Below are 27,350 nucleotides of genomic sequence, written 5' to 3'. Positions count from 1 at the left end.
TCCTGTGTGTCTATAGGACCCACTTAGTTGCTGACTCAAGAAGGAACAAAGAGACAGAGATGTAAGCAGAGGGGGAAGAATCTCAAAGTCTGGCTCAGCTCGGTACCCCACGGAGCTGCGGAGCAAAGCACTCCTGCTGCTGTCGCTTTCTTCTGACCCAGGGCTTCCTAGGGGCCTAAGGGTGCCTTTTGGCAGGAGCTCCCCTAATCTGCCAGAGTACTTTGGCAGCCCGCTGTTTCCCACCTTGCAGCACCAGAGAGGAGAGACCCATTAATCCAGTGGGACCGCTGCAAATCACCTAGGCCTCGGTGAGAAACTGGGAGTTGTCATGTCTTTCTCAAATCCCTTTGCCTACACAGAAAGCATCATTTTAGACAAGGCATTAATGGAAAAAATAGGCAGACAGCCAGAGATGCATCTCCTGCATTAGCCACACGGTCTCTTCCTCCCAGAATCTGGGAAAAGAAAATCAGGTGGGAAAAATTTCCACTCAAGATGTAAGTTTTGGGCCCTCGCTCAGAACTCCAGGTATAAAATGAGAAAGGTGAAGACCTTGATTTGGTTTCCAAGGTTGAAAATGGTATGGTATTTTGTTTTAATAGTCTGATTTTTATTTAAACCATTACTCAGTGAAACCTCAAGGTCTAAAAGTCGGTATGTCCCCCCAGCCTTGCAGCTTTAATCGAAAGGAGGTCACATGCTATGCAGAGTATCTTACAGCATATTTTTTCAGAAGACAGATCTGGGGTACAGCAGCATCTGACCATTTACATGTCAAGTGTGTAAATGCTTTGGAAGCCTCAAAGGAAAAGTCCCTGACACACCTGGCAAGCCTGGAACCTGATCTCTCCTTCTTCCTCACTGCTCACATTGCACTGACATGGTGCACAGGGGGAGGCTCAGAAAGGAAGAGAACAAAACCCACGGCTTGAGAATTCAGAGTGCAGAGTAAGCTCATTCAAGTAACGATCAACAGAGCCGGCAAAATCACTCACATAGTTCCAAGAGCCATCCTTGGGCTTTGTCAAAGGACATAAGTATGCAAACTAGCGTTTACCATGTAGCATTTGGTTAGAAGCATTTAACCATATCAACCAAAATTTTTGTGCTCAGAAGTTACACACGAATGATATTTGACTTTTCTTCAAACCCATTCAACCTGAAAGATTTCCAAACATGTCACACGTCACATTTAGCTACTTTTGCTATGAAGGGCTTTCAGCCAACTGGCTCACGTTCATTGCCTAGAGAAGCAGAGGAAGAGAAATTTGTAGCAAATAGGTAAGCTCCTGAAATAAATTGTCTTATGCTGGTTCTAAACAGCTACACTAGCTTCCTCATTTAGATTACCCAAACAGTATGACCCTTCACCCGAACGCATCTTAAAGATGTATGTATCAGCTCCCCTGTTAAGCAAATCACCATCTCTACATGTCAGAATCAATTCATTATTTAACACCTAGCCCATCTCCATGAAGCTTTCTCCTCCCCTTCCCCCACCCGATTTCGGCTTTGTCTCTCCTTTCTTGCAGACATCACTTGGAGGGCTCACTCTGATGGTTACCACTGTGCTTGTCTTACTCATGCTCCTGGAATTAGAAGTAATGGGGAAGGTGCTCTGTTCACCTTGCTTTGAGTAGATTCTAAATATTTGTTGAGTCCAGTTGATTTCCTAAATAGCCTAATCACCATCTGACATAATCTTTATGAGGTCCCAACCAAAAGTATACACACACGTTTTTTTATGGTGAATTTTCTTTACATTTCAGATAACCTTCAGATCATGCATGTATCCTAGTTATTAGTAATACCTACAGGATCTTAAAGGAACATTAAAGTTCAGACATATAATTAAATGTCTCTTTCCCTCCAATTTCCTCACATGAACACTGATAGAGTTAACACTGCAAAGACATTCATAACCTCAGACTTTAGAGTTATGCATGTCTTTTAGATTCTTGAGCCTTTCATGCTTTCATTTCTGCCTGAAATACTTTCGGGGTGGGGGGGGGAGGGGAACCAGGCTATGAAGAAATGAAAGAAAAAAAAATAAAACAAAGAAACAAGTATGTCTTTATTTGACTTTTTAAAAATCATTCAAGAAATAGACATTTAGTTATTTGATATATGACAGGTTGGGTGCTATGGATACAAATGAGTGTTACTATGCGGATATTACTATATGGATATGACAGCGTTCTCTTGACCTTTCTGACATCTTTGTTGGTCATAGGTCCATAATAGTGTCTTCCATCCTAGGTATATTTGCATTAAAACTAAGTACCTGCGAACTGAAGTCAAAGAATATTGTCATAAATTTTTTTAATGTTTTAAAATATTTTGATCCTCTGCACACAGCTTGTGTTTACACGGCACTAAAGAAGCCTTTTATCAGGAAAGGAACTCTCCAGAACATATGCTGATGGATCATAGTATTTTGACCCAAAAAAAAAAAAAAAGTGTTTCTACCTTTTTCATCTTTTTTTTTTTTTTCATATTGTAGGGAGTTTTCCAAATGAAGGGTTTCAGATAGGTTGTCTCCAGGTCAGTTCACTCCTGCAAGGCTTTGGCTAGTCATCAGGGGACACCCCCATCCTACCTCACTTATCTTTAGCGTCCCACCCCGACTGTGTGCCTCACGCAACAAACATGTTCGTTTGAGTTTGGATTTTTGTGAAAATTGTATAGGCTGGGGGCACTGTCGTTAAAAGGAATTTGATAGAGATCCTTTTGAGAACCAAAAAAGTTCTTTTGAAATTTGAATATTTCTCCCTCATTACAGTAACTGTTGTGCACTTATGGTCAGTTCGTGCATCTGCTTGAATCAGCCTCCTTGAATCTGCAGAAAAACAGTTAAGATGGGGGAGATGTTCAGAACTACACTATACTTTGGAAAACACGACCAACGTTATGCATAGAAACAAACTTACCAAGACCTGAAACAGATGTCATAGCTGACTTAGCGGAGGATATAAAAAATATTGATCCTAAGATTGGTATCTTTTTTTTTCATTATGTCCATATTTCTACAAAAAACGTAAGTTCCTAAAGAAAGTATAGCCTTGAAATAGAATCATCAGGTCAACTTAATAAAAGGGAAACAAGCATTTGGAGGAGTCCATAATTGCTGAAAAGCTACATTCAATTTTAAAATAGCATTTTGGAGCCCTGGCAAAAACAAAGCAAAGCCAACAAACAACCCTGCCATTCTTACAGTAGTGTTCTTTCTCAAGTTTGCCTTTATTTGTGCATTTACATATTTTCATTTTGACCTAAATAAGAGAAATCTTAACGTGTTTAGGTTTGGACTCTGGAAACATTCCACTAAGATCCCTGGTCCAGTGTCTGCGATGGCTAGAATTTGTAAAACCTAGTAGGAAGAAGATGTGATTATCTTGGGTCTCGGTCTGAAGAACTGTGTTAGCAGGAATTTCATCCGCAAGACTAAATGCTGATCAACAGAGCATAATATTGTATTCTGCAGTGTGCTAGCTAAAGCAAAATTATTTTTTTTTCTTCTTTCTTTCCTTCTGAAATCTTCTGCCACAGCGACTGCATTTGCCTCCAGACTTGTCAGACACAGTGAGCCGCTCAAGCAAACAGGATCTGGCAGAATCCTCCAAGCTGCTGGGCCCAGGCTGTGGCATGATGGCCGGAGGCAAGCAGCACCTGGACTTCTAGCGGTTCCTCCTTAGTCGTTGCATGCAGAATTATATGGCACCCTAATTATGATTGCTAATAGCTTCTGTAAATATTTTTCTTAACGATTTGACCCTCCAATCCTTGAAAAACAGTTAGGATTACAAAATGAGGCCACCGCTCTTCATTTTCCTTACCCAACTTTTTATGCAGAAAGAGTACAGCAAAACTACTTTCATTTTAAAATTTTGTTTTATGCTCTATTTAGAGAAAGCAGATAATTTTATTTTTAAGTAAAATGTCAGAAACTCCAAGTGCCTCACAGTGGTCATTAGTATACATATATTAAGGCACTTAGTCCATGTTAAGTGCATATTACAGCAGGTAGCGTATAAAACAGTATGAAATTCATAATTGCATATGAAAAACATTTTCTCTTTATTTCTGAAAAAGTCACTTGCCACCAAAAAACGCTAAGGCGTTTTTTAAAAATGAAAAACTCATTTGCTAATGTATGTGAAGACTGTAATAAAAGGAATTTGCATTTATGCATCCTGTTAACAAATTGATGAACACAAAATAACATTTTGGGATTAAGGTTCCATTAAAGATCAGTAGTCTACCATACTAGTTAATAAATCTAAAGAACTTGAGTGACAGAAAGCATAGAAAAAGAAGCTGATGGTCTTCTGTTTTGTAATCCTAAACAATTGAAGTCAGCACTATGAAATTACGTCAGCAGACATAATTCAGGATTGAAATTCAAACTGACAGCTACATTAACACTAGGGGAAAGCATGTATTGAAGCTTGGTGAGAGATTTTTACAGAACATAGGTCTGAGACAAAGTAGCAAACTGAAACTAACTCCGATTTCCATTGCATCAGGTAAGCCCTTTGTGAATCAAGAACGTTGGCTGGGTATGCACATTTATAACCATATAGACATGTATTTGGGGGGTAGATAGCACATCGAACCAGTTTTCATATAAAACACTAGGTTTTTGAATCACAGTTCCATATTCTCAAAGCTTTTGACAAATAGACAAAAAGTGAAGGTTAGGAAGTAACTTGCATTTAAGTAAAGAATCTCAATTTTTAAAAAGCTGCTTGACGTCCATTAGGAGAAACTGAATTTCTAAAATTCTTCAGTGATGTTAGAATAAATTTTGAAGCAGTTATAACTAGCATTTTTAAGCAGTTTGCTTGTAATACACCACAAATTATACTTTATTTGTTCTTGACAACATTGTAGAAAACAAAGACTAGGTTTTTAAAACTGTCTAACCAACATGATGAATGTCAGTCAGTTAAAAAAAAAAAAACCCACTGTAGCATAAACACACACTGTATACAGGTTTTATTCAGAATTAGAATAATTGAATCAATGACAGTGATTCGCCAGGATGTCAAATCTCTCCATCATATCCTGTCACTACCAGTTTATTTTTTGTGATCGAAATCAAAAAGACAACTATTTTGTCACCCGCTATTTTATTAGTACTAAAAATCAGGTTTCTTCTATTTTTTTAGAATGTCTGGTTTATTTTTTTTCACTTCTTTTAATTCGAGAGACACAAATTCTTCCCCATTTTCTTTTCAAATGAAAGTTTCAGAATTGATCTGTCAGTTAAAATTAAAGGGCTTTTATATTAAGCAAAGGTGCTTTTAAAATGTAAAGCAACTTAAAAAAATCAATTTAGTCCATAGATAATAAATAATGTGCAGATACTCCACAAAAGCTTTGCTATGTCCTTTGAAAGCATTATGAACAATTTGAATAAATTCAAATGAATATTTTAGTTGGGTTATTATTTTAATAACTCTAACCTTTTTCTTACCATGTCGTGATTCATTTTATACAAACACACAATGGAACAATTATATAGCATTGGACTCTGAAAAGGAAATGTGAGGTCATCAGATATGTAAATTGCTTGTCAAAAATACTTAATAGGTCATTGATTTACTACCCTGGCTACCATGTCTATAAAATTAACACCCAATTACTAGTTAATATATGCTTTGCAAATAGATAAATACTATAAAAATTGAATGTGCATATTTGAACCGTTATTTTAAATACAAAAGAAACTTTTCAAACTCAGTAAAAGTGCATGTTGAACAATGATCGTAGCTGAGCTTTCCAAAATGCAGATCCAAGTGCTTTGTTGTTCTGATTCTCTAGGCAGGCTTTGCAAAAATAAGCTACAGAGGGATATATATTTTTGTTTTCCTCTGATAAAAACCCACTCTAAAAATGTGTTTTCCTTTCTTCTGGAAACATTATCAATTATCCATTTGCTAATAACTTACTACCCAAAAATACTGGTCTTCAGTAAAGCTACAGTAGGTATACAGACCATTTTGATACATTATGAACTCCATTAACAGATTTTTCTTTTCAATCATCAACTTGTCTCAAAGATATAAATATTTAAGTAACAGTGCCAAACATAGTATTTGAAATGTCCTCATGTCTTTTAAATGTTTCTAAAACTTCATAACCCTATCTAGTATTCATTTCTTAACACTAGATTTGCCTTTCTTTAACATGAGGTAAATATTTTGACTACCGCACCCGGCTCTCAGGTGCTGAGGTTCTAAGACCTGAATTTCTTTCTAATAGCCACCCGGAGATTTCCACTTTTCTCTTCCTCCTCTTCCATTTATTTTTTATCTCTACCTCCAGGATCTGCAAATACTAACACTAGCCAAAAAAAAAAAAAAAAAACCACTTCAAAAGGAAGCAACACTCTTCATGCAATCAATTCCCTGTCTTTCAATTTTAAAGACTCAGACACACGCATACACATACAAAAGGGAAGGGGGGAAACCCCTATTCATTTGTTTAGAGCCCATTATGAATGTCATTTCTAAAACATCCTCTTAATGCTTTCCAAAGATAGTCACCATCAACACCATCAAACTTTAATACTAACCCTAAGCACTTGCACTTTGAACTTTAAAAATGAGCAGTGAAATCATTTCAGGACCAGGCAAAAAATAAAAACAAACAAAAAACGCTACAGAGGAGGTTTTTGCTTGAGAAACAGAAAAGGGAAGCATTTGTGCTTGGCCTTGGTGAGCCAAACATTATAGAGAGAAGAAAAGCATTTTTTTTAATCTTGTTAACATTAAGGCCCGGTGCAAAAAGAAATAAGCAGGAGAATATAGACACCATGCCAAGATGGCAAAAATTCACAAAACAAAGCTAAATCTTACTACTGTGTAAGTGAATTTGAGGAAACCTAGTTCTGATGGGGGCGGGGTGGGGGGGAAGGGTAGACAGAAATGATTGTGAGCCACATCAAGAAGCCAGTTGTTTACCAGCTTTGGGGGAGGAATATTCTGGAAACTCATTGTAGTAAAAAGCCGGTTTTTACTCAAAGTAACTTGAATGTTTCCTATTCAAACACTCAGCTCTAATTCTGTTCCCCTGGTCTCCCTAAGTCCGTCAAGTTGAGAGAAAAATCATAGGCTGTGAGCCTTGAGATTCTACCGAGGACAGCACAGGTAGGTGGACGGGCACCATCCTGGAAGATGGCATCAGAGCATCCCTGCAGCGTTCCCATGGATAAATTATATAAATATACCTATCAGTAAATAAAAATAAACTATTTCAACGACGAGTAAAAGGCCACCTCCGGAGCCCTGCTTCCACATGCTGGCCCCGGGGGAGCGCCTGGAGCGCCATTCGGAAGGACGGCTCATCTCCCTGGGGTGAGGGCAGAAGGCAAGGCAGCCGCTCTGTCCTGCTGGAGCCGGGAGCTTCTGCAGCTGAGCCTCCGCTGCTTGAGACGAAACCAGGCTGTGCCGCGGCGCCCTGGCAGCCCTGACCCTCGGAGGACACGGATACGTGCCCAAGCGCGCATGCGCTCACACGGACCCTCTGCCCACAGCGCTCCACCCCCCCTTCTCCCATCCCCGGCTCCAGCACCCAGAGCGCCGCACCCAGGGCTCCGAAGTCTGTGCTCTCTGCACCACGGAGCCGTGGGCCAGGCCTGGCTGCCTGACCCTGGCCCACGTCGGAGCCAGTTGGAAAGTGTCCCTCCTTGCAGGGAAGAAGTGAGCCAGCCAGCAGCTGCAGCACGCACCACACAGCCCTTCTCTGACAGTGCCCTGGGCACACGTCCCTCGGGGAATCGAGGCTGCAAAATGTCAGGAGGTAGATGTATCTGCACGGGCAAGTGCGCCGACCGAGCGCCCGTGTGCGCACTGCCGAAGCGTGCAAGCGTGCAGCGAAGGCTGACACTGAATCCACCCACATGCGCACACATCTAAAAACCGCAGTCAACGGAGGAAGGTGTCTCTAAACGTGCAGCAACTCTGGTGCAGGACAGTGATTAATACCTGGCATGCCACAGAGATGAATCACAGCTATCTGTCCCCAAGTAAGCCCTTCGCCAGAAAAGAGTGGATGGTGAACTAGAAGGCTCTTTCTTGAAGCCTCCAATTAATTTCTATATTTCTGACCATTTGCCTTTGGGGATTCAAAACAAAACAAAACAAAAGAGCAGAGTACAATTCAATGGAAGTGTGTCTTTGTCCCCAGAGCTTTCTGCCTGTGCAAGCATTTCATGGAGTCGGCCAGCAGCCCCAGCCTCCGACTGAACTTGGCGGAAGAGAACTTATCTATATTGACTTATATGTTGCACACAACAGACAGAAATAAAAGTCTCAGACGGGCCCTTTTTCACCCAACAAAGGCTTATTTTTTTCCCCCTCCTTCGCTGGGGCTCAAGCACTCCTGCCCTGCGTGCTGCCACTTTAAACATGATCAGATCTGTGCTTCATTGCAAATAACAACTGACCGACAATAGGCCCTGCTTCATAGATTTGGGAATGTTTGGCTTCAGCTGCCAATGACTGAAGGCCTTTCGCTCCCATCGGCCAGTCACAGTCCGCTTTGTTGTTGTCTGTTGATGTGTCTGTGCTCATTATTCCTTGACATGCAACATCCCCCCTCCACCCTCCAACCATCCACCACCGCACAGAAAGCGAGATTCAAATGGGAACAGCTGTAGTGGTTCAATGGGAAATGATGCCTCTTGTGCAAAGGGGAGGGAGAGAGGAAAGGGAGAGGACCTATTGGAGAAAGGCGACAGCTTTCAGAGAGTCCTGTATAAGAAATCTACTTTTGAATATACTTCAGTGAAATCGCTGTTGAAATAGGCCGACAATGGAAATCTGCCCAGATTGAAAATGCCAGCCCTAATTCCAAAGACAATTCCTAGTTAATAGCTGTTGCATTTTTTAAATCATTTCTAGACTTTGAGCTTTTGAACTAAATGGCTAGCTGGGGAATGTGACCATTTATGTGTACGTTGTGGGTACAGATGGGCACAGATCTACACAGAGCTCTAAGTGGAATTTTTTTCCTAACACATTTCGAATTAATGCAATGATAAGAATTATTTCTTTAAGAATTAGTGTATGTATGAAAGGAACCGTTGGTTTAGAATGATAATCTAACATGGAAACAAAATTTGTAACACCACACTATAAGGTTAAAAAGAAAATAGTATAATAAAGGAAATACAAAGGCTTTGGCATGGTTCTTACAATCAACAATGGTTAATTTTGATATGTAGTTGTGAACAACTTCAAAACACTTAAGTTTAAAACTCTTGCAAGCACTTTTAATTGATTAGGAATGAATTCTAGATGCACAAAATGATTGGACTGTGAACAGTAATACAACTATATCTAAGAACAATTAATTTTTGCTGGCCAAAAAAGAAACGTATGATTGCATGAAAATGTGTATAAAACATCTATAGAGTATTCTTGTCAAATATAAATGAAATTAACTTTATTATAGAAATCATTCTGAGGATTTCTAGGGAAGACAAATACTTACATTTTGACATAAAACAAATTGGATTTTATCGAAGACACACTCTACCTTTTAGCTATCAACTTTTTTCTTCCTTGAATTTATATCTTACCCTTTTTTGCACATAAACTTCATCTGTTAACAACCTTTGGAAAACCAACAGATATTCTTACATAAATCTAGTGCATGTTGTTCCAGGTTTAATTATATGCAAAGGAATGATACAAACTTGGAACATCAGTCCATAAACTATGAACAGATGGGTAGAAGTATTTGATATATCTTGATAAAACTCTTAAATTCGTGGCAAAGCTTGTTGATCATGGTTTCCTTTTTTTTTTTTAAACAACTTCATGACCAACACAGATCAAACATCCATCCAGTCTACGTTGTTCTTTTTTTCATAACATACAAATGCCCATTTACAAATAATACACCAAAATGAATAAAAGTTTGGATACCAAAATGAAGATTTGTTCCAACTGATATCGTGCCTTCTGTATACAAAGGTCCTTGTTTCAAGTCCATTCCCCAGTGGTACAATACAGGACACAATTGCAGAACTGAAGTGCTTCTAATAGCCATCTTTCTTTCCTTCCTGAACGCCCAACTGTTGTGTCCACATAGTCACTGACTGAATTAACACAATATATCCTTTTTTTTTTTTTTTTTTTACTGTAATCTTGGCCAATACTGAGACATATCAGGTTCACTTCCAGGAACTTGAACTGGAACTGACACACCAGGGGAAATGAGTCCTAGAAGTGGATGAAAGAAATAGCCATGTAGAAATTCCCTTCGAGAGACAAGCACGGAGTATGAATTTATAGGTTAAAAAATAATCTCGAATACTCTCTAATGTTCTAACTGTATTTTTAAAAATACACAAACAGAAGTAGCACCTTCAGAAACCAGAGAACATGTTTATACATATCTATTCAATCCCAAGTCCTCCCACACAAAAGAGAAAAAAAAAAACAAACCTCCATTTGTTTGTATGTTTGGAACTTCAGCAATACAACTATCTCTGGAAAGCCCTCGTGGTACTTCTTCATTTGCAGTGAAAGGCAGGGAGGAGTTGGGAGGGTGAGAAGTCTTCTGACAACACTCACCATGCTGCCCCCTCGCTCGGGCCCTCACCCCCTCACCACTGAGCTCTGGCTAATAACCTCTCTTCAGAAAACTTACATTCTCGGGCCTTGTCTTCATAGACAACTTCTGTGACCAAATTCAGGAAAAACAACTTTGCTTTTTGTCTACATGGTATCAGGTTACTAACTCGCTTGACTGAATTTCCCCCTTCCAATCAGTTTTCCCCAGAGAAGCGAGCAGCGAAGAGTTAAAACACACCGTGACACAAGGCCAGGAGGTTCTTTTGAGGTGCACTTTGAGTGAAGGGCGATCACCTGGCAAGAGAAGCTGTGAAGGCCACCTCCATGTAGCCTACAGGGAACAGTGGCTCACCTGTGGAAGTGGTGCCCGAGGTGCCCATCGGCTGACTGTTCATGTGTGTCTGCATATGGGGGGGGGTGTACGTGTCGTAACTCCGCCCGTTCACCGAAGGGCTGGTGGGCAGCATGCAGGAGTACGAGGAGGTCTGGCTGGGGACTGGGGGCTGAGAGGAGAAAGGCAAACCAGTGGTTACCGAGCAGCACATCCCACAGCCACATCCCCAGGCTCTCTCCTCCCCAGGAACCGTGCCGACAAGTCGGATCATTAAAGATGCCCTCGTGTAAAGTACTGGAATTCCATTGGATAGCTTGGCAATCAGGCCTCCAACCAGGCCTTCCACTGACCACTGCTAGAGTAAAGTTGCCTAAAAGTACTATGCATTCAGACAACTGTCTAGCTAGATGGTGGGCACTATCCATAAAATTAGTAGGGTTTTTGTCCATTTTTATCTTGGACCTCTGCCGGCATCTTCAGAGAAGCTATGGCATGAGGACTTCCATTAAAACACCGCCTCTTCTGCAAATCCAGTCTATTTGGGAATCTAGTGACCCCCAAATCCTGTATCTCAAGCTTTGGGCAGAGACCTGTGTGAGGAGTTCTCTAGAAAGTCTGCTTCAGAGACCCTGGGAGCCCTTCATGGTTGGACTCATGGGCTTAAAGATTCTTTGAAGAGGCAGATCAGTAATGATCTCAGATTAAAATGATCAGAAGTATCAGTAAATATCTAGCCCCATCCTGAGAATTAGCTGTGACTTCCTTATAGATCTAAAAAACCCAATTTTTTTTTAAAGATTTTATTTATTTATTTGAGAGAGAGAGAGAAACAGCGTAAGAGGGGAGAGGGTGAGAGGGAGAAGCAGGCTCCCCACTGAGCCGGGAGCCGGATGCGGGACTCGATCCCAGGATTCCAGGATCATGACCTGAGCCGAAGGCAGTCGCCCAACCAACTGAGCCACCCAGGCGCCCCCAGATTGGGTTTTATCCATAAAATTGGGTTTCTACCCTCTAACTGTTTGGACTGGTGGTACTGAGGGGGTAAACCTTTCTCCTAAGTGAATAAGAAATACACAGCGCTGAGACAAAATCTCTCATGAGCTCACATGGACCTATTCCAGGGCAGCAAGATTGGGATGAATTAATAGAAACATAATGCCAGGAATAAGGGAAATGATAGTACTACTACTCTGTTCCACAAACTGCAGAAATGTTTAACATTTCAAGAGTCACCTTCTCAGAGAGGGTGACCCACTAGAGAAGGTTCAGCGGAAGACACCCACCCTTTGTAAAATCATTGAAGATTTTGGTCAACAAGATGAACTGATGGACAGACAGACCAACACCCGCCCCCCCAACTCCAAAATTCAGAGGGTAAATTTTCTCTGAACAGTAGAATTATTAATAACTTTTTAATTTTCTTTATGCTTTATGAATGTATGTATGTTTTGTTTTGTATAAATTGTGTAACTTGAAAGTTAGTGTTTGAAATAAATTGACCCCACACCAGTCTATAGGTGGAAACAACCTTAATAGAATAGTAGCACCTATGTAATTGCTTCTAAATATTTTCTCATATATAAATTTTGTTATTTTGGCAGAAATCTAGATGTTGCTGTAATTTGCAAAACTAAACAAGACATTCCGCGGCCTTATTAAAGTCAGAGGATGACTGCTAACATCAGGTTCAAAGAGGCAAGCAAGCCTTGAGGGCCCTGCCAGAATTTCAGCTTGCATTTGTTTCTAATTCCCAAAATCATTTCCTCTAGGCAACCTGACTTCTGGAAAATTCCACAGCAGTTGTAGTAATACCAACCAATGGGCCGGTAATCCCTTAAGATACATTAATTGCACTATGGCTACTAATATCCAGATGCAATAAAAATCAGCATGTGAATAAACTCCTCTGAAGTTGCCTATCTAGCTGCTCCTATTTTAGTCTGAAGACTGTGAAACGTTTATTTTGCTGTTATTTGGAGTTGAAATTCATCAAAAGACCTTCAGGGGTGAGTAAACAATCTGTGTAACCCCAGCACTGTTTGCAGCCGGGGCTCAGGCTGGCCAGTCTCACGCCATCCGGCATCTTGCTAGAAGACCAGTTTTTTTCCCCATCAAGAATCCATCCAAAAAAAAAAAAAAAAAGAATCCATCCAGATCCAAAGCTGTAGTCCACCCCACCTGCCTTATGCAACTTCCATCAGAAAGGGCTAGTAGCCTAGTACAGGGCCTTGCACATGTAGGAGCTGATAACCGTTCAGAGCAGAACTGAGAGTAGAGGCAGGTTGTTATACCAAGTGAAGACCATCAGCGTATCCAGGCAGCTAGCATGCCACAAACTCATTACGTAATTCATGGCAGAGACGTGCTAAATTTTTAGCAAATACCTCTATTCCTTTTTTTATTGTAAGATATAGAAAGAAAACTCACCATTCCTCTATATTAAAGTATATCCTACTATGCAAATAGAAATCTTATTTCTGATCCTTTTTTCCTTCCTCACGGGTTCATCACATATACTCTAAATAATATCCCAAAATGCGTACACAGGTTATGTGATCATTAATATGAACACATTACTATAAACCCAAATTTACATATACTAACCCCTTACTATCGAATAATGTGCCAGCATTATTTCCACTTTCTGGTACCCAAAACATGCCCCATCCCCACCCAACGTTACCAAGCTACATTCCCTCTGAGCAAAAGGCAGATTCACTTGGTTTTTATGTTTTCTTCAGAGCATGAATCCATCAATCCATCGATCCGACTAAAAGACTGGACTGACTGTTAAAACTTGGCCGGTGAAGCCTATCGCCGCAGAGAGCAAGGCTCCCCAGGGCGCGCGCGGCCGGGGAGGTCTGCAGGCCCCGACCCCCTCCTCACTACTTCTCGCAGGCACCCATTCCGCGCGGGCCGTCAGCGGCCTCACTTACTTGCATAGGCAGGTTATTCGCCATGGTGAAGCTGGGCATGGGGGGCAGAGCGCTGTACGTGTTTGTGAGGGCCGTGTCTGTCCGGCCCAGCATGGAGCCAGAGGTGAAGGAGGAAACTGCAGGAGAAGGACACCACAGTCAGTCAGGCCGCGAGGCAGAGCCAACAGGTGCGGCGCATTTATGAGGACTATGAATATTCCAATTACCAGGCGTGGTGGGTTGTGGGATCGGTTGGTAGACACTGGTGCTGAAGCTACTGCTGATGGGGATGTGACTGGGTGTGTTGCTGGCCTGTCTTCTCTGGTTCCTCAGCTTTTCTTCTCTTCTCCATTTGGCCCTCCGATTGGAAAACCATACCTGGAAATCAGATGGACCAGGTCAGGCCTGTGCCTACCCCCAGCTCCACCTCCCCCCTGGTGCTGCCACTGCTCCCCACCCCCAGGCCCTGTCCCCCAGGGGGCAGCAAATCATTTAGCAGACTGAATATTCCTTCGGAGCGCCTCGGTCTCCAGAAAGGGCAAATGCCAGGCGTCACAAAGCATGAAACCGCATGGCCCCTGGGTACCTGTATTCTCGCTTCAGGTAGATCGATTTTGGCTGCTAGTCTTTCTCGGGCGAACACATCCGGATAATGGGTTCTCTCAAACTCTGAAAGAGGAAGTTGAGTTTTCCATGTTGTGCCAGAACTACACAAAATGTGTCAACCAAGCTCCGGCTCAAGCTGGTTCCTACCTCCCCATTTCTGTCACCTCCAACCACTTCCCTTAAAAACGCTGCCACCACGGGGATTGACTGTACTTGGAAGAGCTATCCCACCAGAACCAAGTTAAATTTTCTTTGGAATGACATTCATTCGAGGACCCTTCTGTGGCCTGAATTAGCCAAATCATCATTTTCTTCTTTATGAGAAGTCAGACTCTTAGCCTTTGAATTATGGGTACAAGAAAAGAAGAAAGAAAACACACACACACAGAAAAGATGCCCAGGGGGGAAAAAAAAGGGCAGAAAGAAAAAAGAAACCTTTTCAGTCCTCTATGCAAAGGGCCCTGGCTAAATTTAGCTCTTTGTCCTGAAGATGGGGCATTTAGTTTGATTTACTGCTTCTCTACTTTGAAAAACTCCATCACCTTTCTCCAGGGCCTCAATTTGCTCTTGGGTAAAGGATGTTCTATTTCTCTGCAGCTTCCGCTTCAGCTGAAGTCGCATTTGGGCCTCATCTGAATCTTCTCCGTTGGAACTGATGGAGTTGGTATTCTCTCCCCCTCCTTCCTGTTGCTGGCAGCCATCTGGAACAAAAAGAATAGGACAGTAAGAGAAATCTGGAATAACTTGGAGCCTCCAAAACCTGGAATAACTTGGAGCTGGGGTAGAGCCATAAACTCCAAGAACATTCTGACGGTCTCACCAGGACATTCCCTAGGTCACTAAGTGTCTCCTAATAAAAGACATGAGCAACATACGTTACCTTTCTTTCTCTTTTTTTTAAATCAAGTTTTTATCTTTTTATCTGTTTTTGTCAGGAAGAGACTGTACAATATAGACATTACGGAGTAACAGGTTTTTGAAGAACAAAACGAGCACTGAAGTTTCCAATTCAAATGGTCTCATAACTAACCTTGAGTCCCAAATGCCCCGCTCAGTTCCCTTTCCCTACAGAATTTATTTACCTATAGCTCTGTTGGGAAAATAGAAGAGTGATGTTCAAGATTTCAGCTGATCTATAATCAGTAATTCCTATCTAATCAATTAGATGTTGATAGGTTTGTAGAAAATGCTATTAAGAAACCAAACCAAGCTTGTAATCTTTTTAAAAAAATATTTATCTAGTTTTTATTTGAATTCTGCACAGTCAATTTCATTTTAAAGGTTGTGAATTTAGAAATGCTCGCATTGTTCTGCAGTTTTATTCAACTATTGTATGAGTGCGCTTTGCCTTGACACCTATTACGAGCACAGCTGTAATTATATCATCACCAAGAACAGGCTATAATTGCTGAAAATGGAATTTTATATTTAGATAAAAGGACTGTCCATTCTTTGTAATGTGTTGCACCAGAGAAAAGTAAGATTTCTTTTAAATTTTTAACGTGTAATTTTAAAAAAGAAATAGTAGAGAGTTCACTAACTAGCTAAATATGCTATGCTGCAGCTGAGTCCTTGGCATATCATTTAAGTGGTACATTTTTAATTAGGGCATTTCCACCACTTTTAATGTAATTTCTATCATTAAACAGGGGAAAGTTTTATTGTTTTCCCTTGCTGCTTGGAGGGCAAGATGTACACTTGGGCTAGCTACATCTTGCCTTACCTCTTGCTCCTGAGGCCACAGCCTGTCTGAAGGGAGGACTCAGCCCTCACCGGGCCTCCAGGGCCACTGCAAACTGGGTCCTGGGTCTTAGGTCCTGAGGCTCCCAAGGGATACCAAAAGGGGCTGCTGCCCCCCCAATCCTAGAAATTTGGCCAGTTGGCGGGGGGAGGGGTGTCTTGGTGGGAATCGACTTGGCCAGGAATATCATTTATAACCAGGAGACAATAGGCAGCGCCTTCAAAGAGTTCAGGGAATTGTGACAAGATCTAGTGGGATCTTTTCAGGAACTTTGAAATGTTTTAAAACCCCAACTTTCTCCCCCATTTAAACAGGCGGATTCATCGGCACTGGCCACCATATGGGCCCTTGGAGATCTATTGAGATGACCACCAACACTTGAATAGCGAGGGGCTGCTTTTCAGCGCCGCACAATGCCCCGCGAGTAAGGGAAACTATTAAACTCCTGGGGCAGGAGCGTTGGCAAACTTTCGTGGGCAGAATTTTGAGGCCACAATGAGCGCGGACAACAAAAGGATTCTCTTGAGGCGTGCAGCGGGCCACATTGTGTTACAAGAAGCCCAGTCAACAGACTTTTCAGTGAAGTGTGTTAACCCCTCTGCTCTGCTATCATTAATCACTGTCCGAAGAGCGGGCGCCTCAATGCTATTTAGGGCGCTTGGCTGGGAGGATGGAGGGTGGATGGGGGGCCAGAGCAGGGGGTGGGGGGAGGCAGGGAAAGTGGATGGGGACCAGGCGGGCTTGTGTGGGAGGGGCGGATGGGGAAGGCAGGGAGGATGGAGACCAGGTCTGGGGTGGAGGAGCCAGACAGGAGGGAGGATGGGGCCGAGGGGGCGGGTTGGAGGGGAGGCAGGAGGGGGCGGAAAAAGATGGAGGAAGAAAGAAGGCTTCAAAGAGACAGAGACCAGAAAGGTATAAGAAGGACAGAAAAAAGTGCTGAGGGGGAAAAGAGGCAAGAGGGTCTAAGGAGACGGAGAGAAAGGAGAAAAGGAAGACAAGGGAGAGACAGTCACTAAATAGACCGGCTCTACTCTGGGTCTTCTTGCGCTACTTCAGAGAGGTAGGGGGTCTGGGGAGGGCTGCTTAGCTGAGGGAGACGCTGGACTCACGTGTGTGGGCACAAGTGTCTGTACTAATTTACTGCCCCAAGTTTCCAGGTGACTTTCCAAAGTAAAAAGAAGAGTTCCCCCCCTCCCTGCCATTTTCAGATTCAGTGAACGGGGAAGACTTTAGAAATAGACCTTTTTGGCCAGTTAACTAGAAACTAGGCCTGTGGGTTATTCCTTTTGGAAAACACAAAAATCTCCGACCAGCCGACGTTTAGGGACTGGGGCGTTGAGGAGAACGCAATCCTATCTCGCGGGAGTGGGGACTGTGCCTGCCAGGTCACTCATGCCCGCCCCAGTCCTTTTTCTAGCATATTTGATCTCACCAATTAGATAAAGCTGCCCAGGTTTCCCTCAGAAGACCCCCGCAGATAGCATTCTCTACTCTCGTTTGCTTCTCTGACATTTTCCTAATTTTAAAACTTGGAGATTTGCACGCTCTCCTCCCACCTCCTCCCCCCCATCTCTCTCTGTCTCGCTGTCTCTACACACAAACGCAGGCGTGGCTCTCACTTTGGAACTGACATTTAAGGGGTAGGGGAAGTCAATGGGGATAGAGAGCCCTTTGGGGAGGCGGGGGGGGGGGGGGGGCGGAATTAGAGGCCGGTCAGGAGAAACCCGGGGCGGCAGGATCCCTCCACGACCTCGCAGAGCGGGCGTGCCCCGCTGGAAGTTTGTTCGCTACTTTCAAAGTAACAACTGTTCACAGCCAGGCGCTGAAGGAGAGGTCACTCTTAGATTGGGCGCCCCCTTTCTTCTCCCCTTTAGTGGATTTACCTTCCACTCTTAAAGCTTTTAACAAAAATAAAACTAAAAGTTGGATCTCAAATTCTCCAAATGATAAACCTAAGTGGCAGACAATTAAGATATCTTCTTTAAAAGGCGCCCCCTCGGAGCGCGCAAAGAAGGGGCCTTCAATGGGCGCCGTCCACCTTCCAGCCTAATCCGTGAGAAGGCGAGTGAAAGCGCCTCCCATTATCCCAGCCCCAGGACCATCTGACGCTGGGGATAGGATTTGTTTCCTGGAAGAAGGAGAGGAGAAAAAAAAAAAAAAAAAAGACGCTGGGAAATAAAATCATTCCTTAGTTTCTTAGTGTCTTAATCAGTGAGGCGGAAAACAAGCAAGAAAAGATAGCAACCCGCTTGCGGCACCTCTTCAGCTCTGGAGCGCGGATCAAAACATTGTAGCATCTGTTGAAAAGAGACTGACTAAATCCTATAGAGGGCCTGGGTATTATGGGGGTGGGGGTGGGGGGGAGGAGATAAGAAAAAGTGTCTCCGTGATCCCTAAAACCACCAAATCGCTGGAGAATTGGGGCTGGATAGAGTTGTCTCTTGTTGTTGTCAGCCCACGTCGTCACGATTTTATTCACCGCCGCATGGCGTTGATCAGATGGAAACCATATTTGTCTCCCTCTGAGACCTAACCTCGCCTTATGCTTTCGGAGTAATGGACTCTTTAAAACCCCAAAACGGCTTCCTGGGCCGGGAGAGGGGGCGAAGGAGGGAGCGGGGCCTTCTTAGCACCGACAGGTCTGAGGATTCCCGGGGCGCGTCGGCCGAAGCCCGCCACCAGCTCCCCGCGCCCCACACGCCCGGGACCCCGCCCGGGTGGCCCGGCGCGTCCTGCCCCCGCCGCGGGGGCGGCGGTTGGCGCCCGCGGTCGCCGCATCCGAGTGGGTTTCTTAAGGGGGCGGAGGGGCAATTGGCAGTTGGTGAGTCAGAATTCTCCAGCTACTGGGCGCCTAAAAGTTAAAAGCTCCTGAATTAGCGCCACCTCCCGCCGCAACCATCACCACGGGGTCCTTGCGTGAGGCTCTCGCTTCCCGCCCTCCAGCTTCCCAGGACGGAAAGCTGCCCTAATCGGGCGCCGCCTCTGGTGGAAACAGAGGGGCTGGCAAAACTGCTGCCCTGGGCTTGTGTCCGGGCTCTGGGAAGCAGGAGGGTGGACGTCCTCTAGGCCCCAAGCTAACGTGAGCCCTGGCACCGAGGGGGTGGAGGCTCTGGGCTCAGCCCTCCCAGACCCGGCCACCGCGCCCCGCGCCCTCCCCAAGAGTTCTCGGACCCTGGCGGCCAGCCTCGGCGGGGGAGGGATCACAAGGACCTCCGGTTTGCTGGGGGTTGGGGGGCGGGCGCTGGGGAGTGCCAAGTTCGGGTGTCTCTTGGGTGTGTCCAGTGTGCGCACGTGGGACTCCAATAGTTTCAGAGGTCAGGTGAGGGTGTGGTGGTCTACACTCAGCCCTGTCACTCCCTGTCATCCCAGGCGGCAGTGGGCCTGGGCCTGCGGCCGGAGCGGAGGCAGCGCCTCCTCGGGTGTGCCCGCCGCACCCCGGGAGGCCGCGGGGTCGGGGCCGGATCCGACGAGAGGGCCCGCGGGGTCGCCCAGGGGAGGCCGGGCCCAGCGCATCAGGAGGCCTCCGCCGGCCCAGCGGCGGCGCTGGGAAACACTGAGCGAGCGCTTTGCTCCCTATCTTCCCAGTGTCCGTCCTATATTGTTTTCTGCTCCTAAAACTGACATGTCTAATTGGCAATTGGTGCCGAATCGTGTCCAGAGGTCTCTTGTGGAACATTTCTACAGCTGTCTCCTTCAACTAGACGCTTATTCATGTCGCCTTAATGAGAAACAAAACGTTCTCTAATGAGCAATTACAGAGCGACAGGATTGTTCCCATAACAAATTCTTGCGAGTGACAGAAGCATCCTTTGTACCAGATATTTCGCATACTGTTACCGATTTTCCCTTCTCTAGCCCGGCTCCGTGGAGGCGCGGGGCACCCGGAGCGGGTCCGGGAGCGCACTGACGCGCGGGCAGCCCCGTCGGCGTCCCCGCGCCGCCGCCCCCGGCCCGGAGCCCCCAGGCTTCCTCGTGCTCCGGGGAGTGAGACGCCACGTCCCATTATCCCGCATATTATCTCCTTGTCACAAGGACAACAAATACCGATTAATCTTCGGAGTAAACTGTTTCCTATTCTTGACCAAGCTACCTCGGGGTGTGTAGGGGAGGGGAAAGCCAACCGGCCCCACCCCACCCCCATCTGCTCCTCTTCCTCCATTCCTTCTCACAGATCCTGCGACGGTCCAGATTCCTTCTCTCCTCCCAGCCCCCTCCTCCACCCCACCCCCCCGCCCCAGCCAGCGGCTCCGGACACCCCGCAGGCCGGTTCACAGTATCCTCACCCCACCCTTCTGTGCAGTCGCCACCCACAGAGGGTGAGAACTGGGGGCCCAGGGAAGCGGAGGGAATCCGAGATGATGGGGTTGTTTGAGTTGGGAGCCCACCACTTCCAGTGCCCTATCCTGTGCTCCGCCCTGCATCTCGCTGCTCGCCCTTTCATATGCACCCTACTCATAGTCACATAATTTGTCAATTACGGCAAAAAGCAAAACGATACAATTATGTTTACCTCGCAGTCTGTCAGTGTGTTAACTTGTCACACTTCTACAGCAAGGGGGCCCTCCGTGCATTTTAATGGCAAATTTGAATAGGGCACCACACAGCTAACTCTTACACACGCACATACTCCTGCCCATAACCTACGCGCGCACACGCACCAGCCACATTCTTACTACTCCTGACATCCACCACCCTCAAATTCGAAGGCCAATGAGATAGTTCAACAAATACTACCCTCATACAGGGCAAGTCAGTGTGTCCCAAGCCTTTAAAGAGTCTCTCCACTACGTTCTTCCAGCACAGAAGTGAGGAGAGGGGAGAAGTTGGGGGAGAAGTTGGGCAAGTGGCTCCCTATATGGAGACTTTTGAGGGTGAGTGCTCGGGTTTTTACCTTGCGTAGGTTGCCCTGGCACAGAAGTCCCCGGATACCAACCCGGGCGGGTGCCCCAGCTTCCGGTCTGCCCGTTCAACATCCTTAGTTTATCATACATGCCGTCTGCGCCCATCTGTTGCTTTTCGCTAGCCAGGTTGCGAAGAACTCTGTTTATTGATGACACCTGCAAATCAAACCAAAATCAAACCAAATGGTAGCGTCTCCCGAAGACAGCTGCCCTATCTTCAGTCCCCAATTCAGCACACCCACTCTCTTAAAGAACGACCCTTAACACGTTAAAACACACACACACACACACACACACACACACACACACACAATCAAACAAACTCCCAGCCATCCTGGGACAGTGGGTGGATTTGCAGAGACATTTTGGACAGAATGACAGCCATCACTTTGGGCATGGAAACTGGGTTGGGCAGAGAATGCGGGATGGAGAGGGCATTTCTTCCTTCACTGCTGCTGGATGTCTGCAGTGACCTAATCTTTGTTAAAAGACTTCCACAAAAAAGGCTATGACTTGGTTTAGAGCTCTCTTTCACTTTGTTTCATATTAGGGCAGAAGTGGACGTTTGACACCTGAAGGAAGGTTCAGGCAGTCTGAATTGGAGGAGGTTAGAATTTGGTTTTCATTTTCATTTTCCTTCTTGATCCAAGGGCCTTTGCCTGAGTGCCTCCACCCTCTACTTTGCAGCATGCAAATAAGGTGAACAGCTCCCCACACTTGACTCCCATTTTCCAGAAGATCAAAAAAAAAAGGTCAGTGTCCTCCTCTCAACACCCCCAGATACAGAGGTGACATAGATGGAGCAGGGAGGGGACAGAGACAGAATGACACTGGCAGGGAGGAGGTGGGTAGGCAGGTGAAGAGAGAGATGGTAGAGAGGAAAGAGCATGGGGCTTAGGGCAGGGAGGGGGTATGTGATCGGTGAACTTACACTTGGTATGTTATCGTTGGTACAGACCCCCTCGGACAGTAATCTGTCTCGGATTTCCCAAGCAAAGATGGACGGGCACTCCCGCTTATACTGGGCTATTTTGCTTACAACTTCTGGAGTCGCTACTCTCGGTTTACTACCACCGATTGCCCTGGGTCTGATGGAGCCAGTCTCGTAATACCTGCCCAGAATTTTACTCACACATCCGTTGGACACCTGCATAGGGGAAGTGGACAGAAAACCACATTATTAATAATTTCAAGACAAAAATAAAATTGTTTAAGTATGCATTAAACAATGACAAGCTTACGTTTTGATTGTCCAGCACTTGGACTTTTGCATCTGCATGGGTCTATAACACAAAAATATACCTTCAATGGTATGAGAACTTACTGTAGAGAGCTTTTTTTTCTTAAAATTACATTTGTAGCCCTAAAAACTACAAATATGATGATACTTTCAAACAGTTTGAACTAAAAAAAAAACTAATTTAAAAGGTTTTTTTAAAAAACTGTTTTCTTAAACATTTGCCTGAAGATGCATCAAAACGAAGTCAGATTAATTTTTTTGTGCTGACCTTGCTTAAAGTGGTGTTATATTTTAATGAGCAAAAGAGGAAAATAAACTAAAATTGTACTTATTTTCCTTAAAAAAAAAAATGCCCAATTGAGTAAATGTGAGTTAGGTAGGGAGGTAAATAGCATTTGCCTTTTAAAATCAATATATATTCTTCATGAATATGAAGAATGCAAACAAATATCTCAAAATCTGAGGTGAGCATGGGATGAGGGAAAAGAGAATGAAATTATGCTGGTTTATACAACTCAGCTTATATAGTTCATAAACTGTTACCACAATTAATGTTTTTACCAAATGAAAAGAGAAAGGTGCTTGGTTTTTTTTTTTTTTTTAATTCACACACATTTTTTTTTTCCTTAAGCAGATGAGTTATCTTATGTGACTGACCCAGGTTGAAAGAGATAGGGAAGGATGTTGGAAGGAAAGGGGAAAGCGGGGATGGCAGGGGAGTGGGGTAGGGACTGGGGTGGGGTGGGTGAGGGGGTCCATAATTAGCAGCGTTTACAGTAAGAAATGAAGAGAGGGCGTTGAGAGTGGAGGGCCGCGGGGGCGGCGAGTGGGGCGGCGAGTGGGGCGGCGCCGGGAGGATCACCTGCAGAATTCGGGAAATGTCGCACGGCCGGGCCCCGCTGTGAGCTAGCTCTACGATCTTCTGCCGGGTGGAGTCCGGCAGTGGCCGCCCGTTGACAAAGACACCACCGAGCTGATTCACTCCGCTGTGACCTGAGGAAAAGGGAGAGGAGAGGAGAGCAGAGCAGAGCAAGGAGGAGAGGAGAGGAAGAGGAGTAAAGAGAAAGAGGAGGAGGCAGAGGAAGGAGAAGACGAGGAAGAGGAAGAGAAGACAACCACAATGCATCCTCAGCTCCCTGCCAGAGCATGCCAAGCTCAGCAATCGGGTCCCTGCTATCGATCAAAAAACGACAATGGGACCACGCAACCACGCAGGGCAGCAGGCAGCCCAGCCCAGCACAGCCGTGCTCCTGCCCCCCGACTGCAGGAGCACCATGCAGACACCTGCCAGTGAGCAAGAACACACGCACCTCACTCCCGCTGTCACTCCTGCCGTGCCCCAGCCCACTTGCCCCTCTTCATAAACATCCCAGCCAGCCTCTGAACCCACAAGGTGCAAACAGTCTTCCAAAAAATATCCTCCCAAAGATCCCCTCTGAATGTCACGGCAGAACGTGCGTCCTACGGAACCCACACTCAATCTCCAAGGTCTCTGCATTGTTGGAACTGTGATAGCAAATCCTACAGCTCTTCAGCATTCCCTTGGACTCCAGAGTCCAGAAACATTTGCTGTCACAATCCAAACTTTGGCGAAGGCACAATCACCAGAGTTGAAAAAAAATTACGTGTATATCTATTACGTTACATTACATTACATATATATATACATATATATATGAAGAGATGGGAAGGGAGTAGAGAAGAACCAGAGCAGCAAATCTGTGGCTGGTGAACCCCAACCTGCGCATCCAGTCCAGAGCCCCGGATCGGCTCCAAACACAAAGTAGTTCGGCTTGCAGCAGAGGGGCCGAGAGCCTGGAGTCCATTCGCCCAGCTTGCTTTACTTCCGCTGCTAACCTCGGCCTTCCACACAGCCAAGCACAGATATTAGCAAAAAGTGACAGGAAAAAGAAAGGAGCACACCACAGTGTCTTCTAGCCCTCCTTTATCTTGTTATTCTCACAACCTCACCCCCATTGTCTAATCTCAGAGAATAGAGAAAGGGAGTTAGCACCTCTCAGTAGCCCCCTCCCCAGTAACCACAGGCACACAAATAAAGCCAATTGCCAATTTCCACTTCCTTAAAAATCTCCAACCTGCAGCCCCGACTCTAGAGAGCAGCCCTTCCAGGAGAAGACGTGGCTCCCTGCTCAGCTCCCTGCTCTCTCCTCTCCTCTTCTCTCTTCTCCTTGGAGCCTCTGATAAATTGACTCCAGGAGCCTGAGCTTCTTAGCAATAAATAAGCTCCAAATATAGAAGAGGGGGGAAAATATGATGAGCCTCTCTGACATTTGTCTTTAAAATAAAACTAGCTGCACGTCAAGTTTGAGCTTAATTTCTGGAAATAGGCGGAAGTCGCTCCGGATCATGCATGGAAGGCTAATTGAAAAGATCAGTCGGGGCGCTTGTGGCAGCCTTGTCACTTTGTGACAGTGCTCCGCTCCGGGAAATTGCATCGTCACGACAAACGGGACCGTGATAAAACGACCCTTTCCGTCCCTATTTGTAGATCACTCAGACGAGATTGAACCGCACTCGTTTCCCCTTCGAGGGGAGCCGCGTTTTCAGGGTAGCCAAAGGCTTGGGGCAGAGGGGGGGCCCTCACCGACGGGGGCGGGGGCAGAGCCTCAACTCGATGAGAAGTGACAGGCGTTTGGGGGATCTGGGCTCCGGCCGGGCCCAGCGCGAGCGCGGACATCTCGGGGATACCGCTTCTCCAACAGAGCGAGGCCTAGTCCCCGCTTCCGGGTTCTCCTAAATTCCCTTTATCGCCTTCCTTTGCCTCCCAAGACCAATCTACTGCTCCAGCTGCAGAGCCTTCCCTTTGGGCAAAGGGAGCCTTCCCGGGAAGCGAAAGGCTGTCCCAGAGAGAGACCGAGGAAGACTTTCCAAACTTCACGCACAGCCTGGGCAATTCCCAATCTGTGCCTGCCAAGGTGTGTGAGGCCGCCTAATCCGAGACTTCCCTCCTTCTCCCCCCATTGCAAAAACTAACGGGCCGGCCACCTCCGCAGCGACCGCCGGCCGGTGCTCGGTGCTCGCCCAGGGGACGCCAGGGCCAGGTTGCCTCTGCCAGCGTCGAAAAGGCAGAGAGGAAGCGCCGCTCTCAGTTCCCCTTCAGAGGTTAAGCCTCAATCATTGTGTCCCTTCCCTGGGGACGGCTGGAGCTCTCGCCCAGTGGCGATGATTATGCGCCTAGAATTCGACCGCGAAGCATCTAATAGGAAAACATATGGTGTCAATTTGGATGCTCTGCGCCTCGCGCACACCCGGGAGCGAGCGGCACAAAGCCCTGCAGGCCGGCCCGCGACCCCGCGCCCCTCGGGGCCTGCAAACGCTCAGAGCCGCGCGCCCCGGCCGGAACGGGCCCGAGAGCCTACGGCTGGGGAGGCTGAGCTGCAGGGCGAGAACCCAGCAGCCAGGAGAGGTGGGCAGAAGCCCTTGCCTCGCCAAGGAGGGTCCCTCCCGGGCCTGGCAGGTTCCGCACAACTAACTCGCCCTAAAGCTCGCCACCTTTGAGTCCCCTCGTGCGCTTCGCGCCCACCAGCCGCGGAAGCACCTGGGGCGGCTCGCGCTCCCAGGACACATGGATCGGGCATTGGAGACCCTCCGAAGTCTGCAGTTCGCCAAGGGAAGGTTGCTAGAAGACAGGCCTTTCCGCACTCCTACCACAGCTGAACCCTTAAATCGCGTCCAGACTCTGCACCTCACAACCCAGGCCTAGTTTCACTGGGTCTCCAGGCTCCCAGGCCCGGGCTCCAGACTAGCCCTGCCACATACCAGCACCCACGGACTGAGCAGGAAGGTGGGCTGGGGCCCAAGGGGCCTGGGTAGAGAGAGGATGGGAGGCACAGGAACGGGGAATCAAAGGCACTGCGGGCCTGGAACGATCAGAACCCGCATAGCCCACCAGGGCAGGGCTTCTCCAGCTCCAAGGCTCGATACCCACTCTCTTCCCAGACCCAGTAAACCTGCTCTGGCCAGTACAGCCCCAGGGTCCCAGTTTACCACCTCCCCCCGACCCTCCCCCCCCCACCACCGCAGGCCAGGGTGCCCCGCTCCCTTTGCCTTCTAGGCCCAAAGCTGGGGTGGGGGAGGGGAGGAGCTGTCCTGAGAGTGACTGGGGGAGGGGAGCCCCCCACCCCACCCCGCCCGGATGGCGGAGACATTCAGTCTTGGCTAAACCCAAAGGGGCCTCCTTCTCCTCGCGCAACTAGGAGAAGCCTCCGCCCCGCCCTGTTCAGCCCAGCCTCTCTCTCTGGGGTCAGAGCCCGGGCAGGGGCGGGGAGGGGGGTGTGAGTTACAGGATTTGGGGGGGGATGGGGTTTCTCTACCTCAGCTTCGCAAACTCTAGTGGGCTGTTCTGAAGGGCCCAGCCCCTGTTCTTCCAGGAGCGAGAACAGCAGAGCAAACGTCCTCCCCTCTCGGGTTGCCGAGCGCGAAGGGGGGCGCAGCTGCCTCAGGTCCCCGGGCCTCTTCCCTCGCGCCAGACGGCCTGGCCAGCGTGGACACCGCGAACCTCTGCGCCCGCCCTCCCCTGACCCGCCGGTCCGCTCGTCCCCAGCCCGAAGTCTGAGAAAGACCAGAGGCACTTACTGTTCTGCATGCTGGCGCTGGCTGGGGGCCACGGGATCCCACGGGGTTCGAATAGGGGGCTCTGTTAGCAAGAACATAGGCGTTAATCCTGGGCCCACGCCAGGTAGGCCTACCTCCCAACAGAGGGTGACCTGGAGCCAGGACAGCAGAATGCCCCTTCTTGAGGAAATGATCCACTCAATCGCTTGGGGCCATCTGAGGGGCATCCACCTCTGCCCTCCAGTGCATGCAAAATCTACCCTTTGGGTTACAAATAAAATACTCCAATATTCCCAAACTGTTTTCCCCAAACCCCCTAGTAGCTCACTCTTGAATCAGAAGAAATGACCCAATTTCGATTTTTTTTTCTTCTTCTTCTTCCATGTGAACAACAATGAAGAAGTATTTCTGACTCTTTCAGGTTTTGGAACCCAAAGCAGCCACCGCAG

The 27,350-nt window shown here is 46.6% G+C and overlaps 2 protein-coding genes across 6 annotated transcripts in view; one reads left to right on the top strand and one right to left on the bottom strand.

Annotated features, from left to right (window-relative positions):
• Positions 1-5,440, top strand: part of ELP4 (elongator acetyltransferase complex subunit 4) — a 233,249-nt gene extending 227,809 nt beyond the window's left edge. For both annotated transcript variants that reach the window (XM_081798399.1, XM_006728921.3), the window contains one exon: positions 3,550-5,440. In XM_081798399.1, the coding sequence (XP_081654525.1) occupies positions 3,550-3,681 (132 nt within the window). In that variant the 3' untranslated portion in view covers positions 3,682-5,440. The remainder of the gene's footprint in view (positions 1-3,549) is intronic.
• A 4,478-nt stretch (positions 5,441-9,918) lies between these two features.
• Positions 9,919-26,985, bottom strand: PAX6 (paired box 6). Of its 4 annotated transcripts, XM_081798397.1 has the most exons (11): positions 26,923-26,985; positions 23,189-23,319; positions 22,328-22,369; positions 22,018-22,233; positions 21,077-21,242; positions 14,987-15,145; positions 14,425-14,507; positions 14,066-14,216; positions 13,860-13,975; positions 10,942-11,092; positions 9,919-10,235 (listed from the first exon to the last, which is right to left on the bottom strand). In XM_081798397.1, the coding sequence occupies exons 1-11, from the start codon at positions 26,930-26,932 to the stop codon at positions 10,150-10,152; spliced, it is 1,311 nt and encodes a 436-aa protein (XP_081654523.1). In that variant the 5' UTR covers positions 26,933-26,985; the 3' UTR covers positions 9,919-10,149. The 4 variants fall into 4 exon arrangements, with proteins under 4 accessions (XP_081654523.1, XP_081654524.1, XP_081654521.1 ...); XM_081798398.1 differs by lacking the exon at positions 22,328-22,369; XM_081798395.1 differs by lacking the exon at positions 26,923-26,985 and having other exon boundaries at positions 23,189-23,544.
• Between the last annotated feature and the right edge of the window lie 365 nt (positions 26,986-27,350).

The sequence above is a fragment of the Leptonychotes weddellii genome, chromosome 11 (genome assembly GCF_054177405.1).
Source record: "Leptonychotes weddellii isolate Sample4059 chromosome 11, ASM5417740v2, whole genome shotgun sequence".
Lineage (NCBI taxonomy): Eukaryota > Metazoa > Chordata > Mammalia > Carnivora > Phocidae > Leptonychotes > Leptonychotes weddellii.
Note: the sequence above shows the minus strand (reverse complement) of the source record. Positions and strands in the feature narration are given on the sequence as shown.